We start from the raw sequence: 9,132 nt of genomic DNA, 5'->3' as shown, positions 1-9,132 counted from the left end.
GTTATACCTTCGCCAGATTGACCGACATCCGGGTCATGCCAGTTATTGCAAGCCCTTCTGCGTGTCGATAATGCACATACTGCCCGAGTATGCTGTCTTTCTTTTTTCCAACTTCAAACATGAAACAAACAACGAATCTGATAATCTGCGCAAATTTTCGTCATTAAGTTTAATCAAAAATTTCGGGACTCCAATTTTTATAAGTGTTTTCTAGCTCTCCGGTTGCCTTTTCAGCTAATTTCAATGAGAATTCGAATTAATTCGCTCTTTTTGTGAAATACAAGCAAACAAATTCTGCGCTTGCTTCTCACAAACTGCTACCTAAAGCTTTAATTTTCCTTTTACTCAGTAGTGTAACATTCGACACAAATAAAGCAAACACCGGAAGGGCGCCTTCTTCCAGGAGGCACGTACCAGCAGTAAGGTTAGTATTCCAAGGAGGTTTAGATAATTTTAGGGTTTTTTTCTTAGTTGCTTACCATCAAAATTTTTTTTCAAGTTTGCCTACCTGAATGCATTCGCTTGTCAAAAAATTTTGACAGCCTTAAGGGAACTCGAAAGACTTGTAAATTCTCTGCATTCGTTCCCTACTTTTTTCGAGGAGAGGAGACTTAAAGTGAGGGGACTCAAACGCCGTCAGCAGCACGCCTTCGAATTGACAAATCCTACCAAATACGAGATGGAGGATGTGGCATTCCTCGGTGTGGTAGAAAGGGTTGTACGCTGTTGGCGTTGATACCCTCAATCCGCTGACGCCCTTTTGTGCAAGGTGGCATCGGTTTTCGCAACACCCACGCATCAACACCTAACTACTTTTCTCTGCTAATCAACCAACCAAATCGACACACGAGCAGCTACAATACCACCTGTGCGTGATTCCAATGTAAACATCCACGGCCACGCCACGATCTGAACTAACACGCAATCCGAATTCTGACACACTGCGTAAAACTTCACTGCGGAATGCTCATCAAGGCTTCGCTCCTCCTTTTCCTTCTCGCTTCTACTCCTGCTTCCTCCAATGTACGTTCAAACGTCTCCCTCCCAGCATAACTATGAGGCTCTATATTAAAACACTCACGGTGCTTTTGCAATTTCTGAATCCTCCTCAACACCCGCTACTCGAAATGTGACTCAAGTAGTTGTTAGATCAAAAGACATCTTCTCCCCCACTATTCATTCTTTTTTGTTGTAAATTGTCCATCTTTTGTGACGGCTTTTTGTACAAATGGAAACAAAACTCTTTTTTGGTGCGATCTTAACTGTAACGTCTCGGTGTAGTGTGCGTAATAGCATATTCAACTTCCTCTTTCAGCCTGTGGGAACTTTGGAAATTGAGATGACATTTTCAAATGAAGGGGCGAAATTGCCCAATGGTGAGAATTGCGACACTTTTCCTTGGAACTTCAAGTGCGACGTCTTCTTCATTATTTGCATAACTGAGGAAAGCAGCACAAGGTAAATGAGACCACTTTGTGGTCGGTACGGTGGCATGAATTCGTATGTCCCTTTAAATTTCGTGAGTCCATTTAAAAAGCAAAGTCTTGTCAACACAGCACCAAGTTAACATTTCCAATTACACGAAGCCATTTGCTGTCCACACACTTTTTCACCCGGAACAGTAGACATGAGTGAATTCGTAGCTGTCCAAAAAGAACAGACACACTGTCTGGTCACATTTACGAAAGAATTTTGGGAAATTTTCTTCTGCGTGTGCAAAACACCAATGAATCAATTGTCATTCACAGGTTTAGTGACCCACAGCGGAGCATTCCTTGCCACAGTTTTATATATTCGATGCACGTGCTATTTCAACATCGCCTGCTTATGAAAAAGGTTGACACACTTGGAGTGTGCAAATTTGCCTTATTTCTAGATGCTGTGTTTGTAGACACACCCCATGAGGCCTTACCCATAAGTCATGCTTTCCAGACTTGGCTGTTTGCTCTCCACTTCATTTTTACCCAGCCTCCCAGTGGTCGCGCTTGGCTACACACATGTTTGATTTGTATATCATTGTGTAGCGCCGATTTTGGATGTGGCTTCAATTAGTTGATAAATGCATTAAAGACAACGATAATCCTAATGTGACGATTTGTAAAATGTTACCACTTTAGGAGATGCAATCTCCACTATGAAAAGACGCACCCTGTGAGGAATACCGGCGTCCTTTCAAAATCAGTCGTTGTCAACTACACGTCGGACCAGACGGTATATCTTTGTGCATATCATTTCACACTTAAGGCAATAAATAGTACATGATATTTCGCTTTGGAACCCACCTAGTCTTAGCATGTGGTTAGCTTAAACTGCTTTTAACTTGAGATTTGTTCAAAAGTTAGCAAAGAGCATTGTTTTGAAATTGCCGGAAAGAAAGTTTGCCTTCCATACGATCATTCCGGTTGATTTTGCTTGATAATGTTCTTTTCAGATTAAAATGACAGTCACTATAATGGACCACGATCTCCTATCCAGTCCGGATCTTATTGCGGAATACACTTACTCATTTCTGCCCTCAGCACTAGTTTCTCAGCAAAACATTTTGCCAACAAGCACGGGAGGCGCGCATCCCTCAACCGAGTAAGAGCCATTTCATCCTACTTTTGACGTTGCGGTATTTGTCCCTGCGTTGCGGTTAATGTGCCGGCATTATCACAAATAGAGGAGGAAGTTCACCCACCCACTAGGTGCATATGCGACCTATTAGGCTAAAAGTGGTGATTCTAAGTATTTGTTACAAGTAGGACCTACAAACTTGGCAATATAATTAAGAAGTTGCAACATCTGTTAAGTGTTTGCTCGACGTAGAGTACAACGAACGCGGTAGATACACTGGTATTCTAACTGAGACTAGAACCGCCAAGTACTCTCATCATCAGGTACGATCCATTGCAGTCCGCTCACTGAAACTCCAGTGAGGCATCGCCTCTGCCAGTGAATAACACTGCGGCATGAATGGCACCGGGTAAAGATGTGAAGCAATATTCAAAGTGTTCTTGTGCTTCCAACGAGTGCGCCGAGCTCAGCAGCGAAATCTAAGTAGTAACAACACCCTCATATGCTCAATAAGTAACTCAACTGGCACTTTAGCAAAATTTACAAAGGGATGGCTTGATCCGCACGTCTGTTGCCATTCGTAAAAGCTAGATTTGGGAATATCGCGCTCATTTTAGCATTCGATGCGTTACAAAATCTACTCCAAGTTCATCTGCTGACTCCTTATTTTAGGATGCGTATGTGGGTAAGAAGGAGATGCAAACCCAATCACTTCGGCAGCAAGTGTACACCATGTGGCGTTATCGAGGGTAGGGGCTTCTGCGATTCGGATGGCCTTCAAACATGTCACCCAGGTCGTTTCTTCTCCAGCGTGTTCATATCACCCGCATCACTTAGTGCTCACATCATCCTTGTCGTAATATGCCAAAAAAATAACACAACGTTATCGTATCTTTGTACTTGCTAGTCACTTTACTGAGGAACGAAAAGACTTTGTTATCTTAAGGCATTACATTTGCCTACCTGATGGTCCGTCAGGAGAGCACATCCCTGCAGTCATGCCATATCGCCTTATTTTTGTATCCAACGCACAGGGCTTTGGATGTGTATCAAACACTTGCAAATTGATAATGTAACTGTTAAGCAAACAGCGGCTTTTAGCGACTAATTTACTGGTTTTCACCAGGTGGGATAAACGTGTCTGGCAGACTAATGTCGAGACGATTAAACATGCTCCAAATAAACTATCCATAGGCGTAAAATTACTCGCAAATACTTTTCTTTAGGCTACTTCGGACCTAAATGCTCGCAATTTGACTTCTGCAGCGACTCGCCGCCTTGTGCACCCTTCGCAGTCTGTGAAAACACGGAAGACTCCTTCAGGTGTCTATGCGATGGCACCTCGGGTATACTGTTTAGGGGCCCTGGCTCCCGTGCATTCATCAGCATATTTCTTAGCCAATGAATGCTTAACGTGCACTTAATTGGTTCCACGATATAGGTTGCCACACTTTTGGAACTCGGTGAACGTCCCACCATTACTAATTTAAATGCTTCAGAGGAAACTTTATTTCAAACAACAAGCTCATATTGGCACAAAAACTAACGCCGAATTGCAAATAACTCAAAAACTATTTTAAGCCTTTCAATGGATGTTACAATAGGTATACTTCAATGCATTGAAATTTCCCCTTGCTTGTTCTTCGGTGACTCAACACCGGTATTCTGCAACTGCGATCCCATTATCTTTATTTCACCCACTTTAAAAGCACTTCTCAGTTCCTTGGGACAACTAACTTTACCATTAAAATTGAAGGCAAGAGATGTGAGTTGGGCTTCGACCCATGTGAGGAGCATATCTGTCACCACAACGGTACATGCACTGCGGTCGGTGTGAACAGAAACTTTGCCGAATGTGTCAACTGCAGCATCGGATGGAGTGGGCTGCACTGCAGGGAGAGGGTGGATGCTTGCGCACAGGAGGAAAAGCGACTGGGCCGATTGCCCTGTGCCAATGGAGGGCACTGTGTCAACCGCATGAATGGCACAGTGCTCACCTGCCTCTGTGCAGATGGTTGGAGGGGAGCGCGGTGTGAAACGTCCTTAGTGAAGGTAAGTCCATGCGGCATCTTCAAAAGCTTTCTCTTTACCACTTACTGAAACTCCATTTCCCGATTGTATCGGAGTAGCTACTAGTTAATTCATTTCCAAAATTACCAACAAAGCATCAATCTTAGGAGCGACACTTCCATGAATGCAATTGACTCCGTCAATTACAAGAGTTTAATGCACGCCATCAAGGAAAGGTTGGTAGAGGGACCTACCACGTATGGAACTGCTTGAAAGTAGGGGGCGGTTTTGCAGAATTCAAATATTTCGGACATTTTAAACTAACCTTCCTACCCTCTATTTGCGTCGCTTATTAACATAGATGGATTCCAATTCCTAAAACAAATTTGTCCTGTTTACTTTCACTTTTACCTTCTCACTTGAGAGCTGTCGTAAGCACCGCATTGAACTGTGGAAAATTTCGAAGGATGATGTTAGATTTTATAATCCACTGCCCTTATTTGATTTGTAAGGCTCGAAAGCCACTCCATCATGCATTTCTTGCCATCTCGTAATCTGGAGATATAATAATCAGGCATCATCAAAATTGCTATTTCAGGCATCAGCTATTGTTGCAGTAGTCACAATTTGCCTGCTGGCTCTACTTGCCGGTTGCATATTTACACTGGTTCGCTGTTTTCGGGTCTACCTTCTTCCCAAATTGAGGTGAGTTACCATTGCGATCAGTCGTAAAGGTCGTTGAAGAATCATGCATCATTTGCATCGCCATTGTCTAACAATCACTGACCATCAATGGAGTTTTAGTTGTGATATCACTGGCGCCCATTCTTGCCAAAGGCGAGAACACCACATTCATCTGTTGGATTCATGAGAAGTTTCAAGAGAATGAACAGGTGAAATCACTAAGTAAATTTACCTCAACTAGCTCGTATGTTCTTTGCACGCCTTTGCCTAGACTAATCGTCAAAAAGCAAAGGAGTGTTGAGATGCAACCAGTGAAGGTGGATTCGCGCGGTGAATTGTGGCGGGCAAACAACCTCTACGAGGAAATGGGGACTCAGTGTGCTACAGCGAAAACAGAACCGCAGGGAACTGCGGATCTCGGCCCCCCTCCAAGTAAAACGTACCCTAACCGCTTAACCAAAGCAGAATACTCTCACTTCTCTTCACCTCCTTTCAGCGTCAATGATGACGACTATGAAGATTACGAAACAATGGACATTCAACAACACGACCCCACTCACACATGCTTCAAACCAACCCCTTCACCTGAATCCGTTGACGGAGAGGAGTATGAACCGGTCAGCATGCGAGCACATGACGGTGATTTAGCCATTCAGACTTTAGAGGCGGGTTCCGTGTGCGTTAACAATGAGGAATATGAAGAACTTACTAAAGGGGCAGTCAATCGACCACTTCCAGCACCACAAGAAAAGTCGAATAGGAATGAAAACTTTTGTTAAAATGTATCAGCGAGTAGATGTGTTGATTCACGCCGCGTTGATTTGTGAACCCTGACTTCACTAATTATCCAAAGTGCATTGCAGCAAGGGTACAAAGTCGTGACCTTTGTACTTTGGTGCACCGCACGACAACTTACAACATCAACACTGCCCACTCTGACGAATTATCCCCACCTTCATTTCGCAAATGTGTTCCTGCAACTATAAAATGAAACAAAAATAAAGAATAATCCCCATCTTAGATTTGGATAGGGCTGTTTAGTAGTCGCGTAGACAGAGTTCCTACTTCTTGCAAACGAACCGAGGCAAATAAAGCGATTACCATAAAGTGTGTCCAACAATCCGATTCAAGACTCCGATGATTGCACAAGCTTGCAATAAATTTGTGGGACGAGATTAATGAAAAGAAATTAGTTGGAAAATCAGGCACTAGAAAAGGCGAATGTACCAGTTTAGACGTGCAGTCTACACAATACTGACTTCTTTATTCCTTGCCATGCCCAGTTCTAAAAATAGCGATGATTTATTGCATAACGGATATCTGGGGGATAAAAATTGACACTCCCCGCTATTACTTTTGCGCAGTAAGCAGCCAGCTACTTAAGAGAAGAAACCGCATCATCAATGTAAGCATTACGACAATTCCAACCCATCACGTGCGCGAGGGCAGAAGCTTTGGCCCCAACTGCAAACTGTGACTCAGGAAGCATTGTTTGAGGGGTCAAAATTGGACCCTAATCAATAGTGCTCTTCATGAAATGCTAACAAATACCACCCCATAAGCAGAAACAGTGACTTAACAGCAAGGACCCTCCTATCGTTCGGGCCCTGTGCCTCACCAGCACTACGGGACTCCTTCGGCATCTCAGCCACTAAGGCCTCAGTATGGCATGAGGCTAACCACTATAAATACCTGCGTCCAATATCAGTGAACGGAATCCAATTTCAATCAATACATGAATGGCCTCTAACTCATCACATCCTCATAGAGTGATGGAAAATCAACAGGCAGAAGTGTTCCATTTATGTGCAAGGAGTTGCCATCTATGCACATGCAGTTACATATTCACAGCGAACTCAATGGTCGCTCTGGATTAACAGGTAACGAATGGGCGCACATTGGGGCAAAGCCTTAACCAAGGATGGAGAGCCACTCTTAAAGAAGAGTCATGTTGACCAAAAAGTGTACAAGAAAAAACTCACAAAAGCGAAGAGCAAATTCTTCACTTCACTTGGTGGGAACAGCTCGGAAAATATCACGTAGCCTGGACAATTGCCACAACCATTAGTTACATAGGCCTACACAGCAAATGGAATGCGGATCTTTCCTCAAGGAAAACCCATTAACAGAAGTTGGCATCATTTAGCGAATTCATAGCATTAGCACCACATTACGACTAAGGCCTGTGTTTATCCAGGAGTCAGCCTGTCAACTTCAAATGGAAGGGAGCTAAATTGCGTGAGGCCAAATAATACTTGCTACTCTATTCCAACACTTGCCAAATTGCAAGCAAATGAAGTGGACACCAATTTGAGTTGGTCTTAAGTAATTTCCCAAAAATAACCGAGCGAAGGAGGCTGGCAATATCTGGAAGCAAAAAAACCATTGAAAGTAAAAACCGAATAAAAGACATGTAATAAAAGCCACAGTTTAAGGCACGAATATAAAGTAATTGTAATTGGTGTGCTTTCCCGTAAAAATATAACACTGTTTACGTAAGGTCGTACGCACATTTGATTAGGAAAAGTTTGATACTACAAGCAGCTTTGGCAATCAGTGCTTCTACTTAAATTAGAAAAATTAAAGTTTTGTTTGTATGCGTTGAGAGGTCAGATAACGTTGTGGGCGTCAAGTTTTATGCCAATGGAGATTCCACTATTTTTGAATCTGGCGTAGACGGAGCACCGTCGAAGTTGACGGTATATTTATGCGCAAGGGCAGATTTACCATTCGCTTAGCTGATTCCGCTGAAAGCATCGCCTTTTGTAAGGTGGACCATTGCGATTTCGGAATCGTCGTATGCTGGGTTAGGCTGGCTTTGACAAACCAACAGTGTCACCTTCGTGTCATAGAGAATGTACGAAAAGTTGACGTCAGAGTTATGATATGTTCACGCAGAGGCTTCTTCTAGGCATGTTGTTGCGTTAATGCAAACTTTGTAGAGGTGTAATGTTGGCAAACGTGTAAATGAAAATCATGAGGATTACCCCCCATGGGAATCGTTTCCACTTCACCTTGGGCGTGTGAATATAAGAATTGCAGGACGTGAGAGTTTTTGCTGTCGTATTTTGCTCATTCCGCCTCACGGTTGCTCGCTTGGTGGCGGTTCATGTATCTTCTCCCGGAAGGAATGCTATCTGACGAGTTTTGTCGTGTAAGTTATATCTTCACACGCCTTCTTGCACGCACATTTTAGAGCTAGATGGTGTGTAGACTGCTTTGTTTCGTAAGCTACCCAGCATTGTTTCCTGTGCGAATAGGGCAACATCGAGTGAATTTGTGGGTTTAATTATAGACCATCTTCGTAAAATTAGGGATTCTTTGGAAATCGAAAAGGCATCCCTGGAATCGAAGTCTACTTTAAATTACGACACATGTGCCTCTTGTCTGAATCTCATCTCAGTCTGGCATCGCGACTGTTTGTCATCTGATTCCGCGGTTGATTTAACTCAGGGGGAGTAAGTTCACTTTTCTGCCTTGAACTCCAATTATTTGTTTGGTTGGTCAAAGCTCGAGTTTATGGGTCTCATTTAAGTTGGTTATAAGTGCACCCGGTTTCCATCAACGGACAGATGCGTTTTATTTGCATACCAACGTTGCTTTTCCCGTTAGAATTTCTCGCACGTCACAGCACCTGCAATGCGTGCATTTAACTTTATCACTAGTAACTTGAACCATGAGACTGTGCCATCTGCCAAAAACATTCACTTCTCTCTCACGCATCGTGAGTGCAGTGATTTCAATTCAGAAGCTCGTGGAAGTTGTTTTTCTCATTTTGTGTATTGCTTTGACTTTACGATGCTTTAAAATAGTCGTATTACTGTGCCTAATAGTTGATAAAATGCTGAAATTCCTCCTCACTTAGTGTCATGGAGGACCTCA

General features: G+C 43.1%; 1 protein-coding gene across 1 annotated transcript; it reads left to right on the top strand. All coding sequences in view use genetic code 11, as the record gives it.

Annotated features, from left to right (window-relative positions):
• Positions 1-963: 963 nt before the first annotated feature.
• EGR_06636 (Delta-like protein C) lies at positions 964-6,029 on the top strand (the record flags this gene model as incomplete). Its single annotated transcript, XM_024495885.1, has 9 exons — positions 964-1,023; positions 1,316-1,458; positions 2,118-2,211; positions 2,432-2,580; positions 3,229-3,305; positions 3,783-3,902; positions 4,313-4,608; positions 5,165-5,271; positions 5,522-6,029. 9 exons carry the CDS (start codon positions 964-966, stop codon positions 6,027-6,029), a joined length of 1,554 nt encoding a protein of 517 aa, XP_024349651.1.
• Between the last annotated feature and the right edge of the window lie 3,103 nt (positions 6,030-9,132).

Source organism: Echinococcus granulosus, assembly GCF_000524195.1.
Source record: "Echinococcus granulosus chromosome Unknown EG_S00061, whole genome shotgun sequence".
NCBI lineage: Eukaryota > Metazoa > Platyhelminthes > Cestoda > Cyclophyllidea > Taeniidae > Echinococcus > Echinococcus granulosus.
Note: the sequence above shows the minus strand (reverse complement) of the source record. Positions and strands in the feature narration are given on the sequence as shown.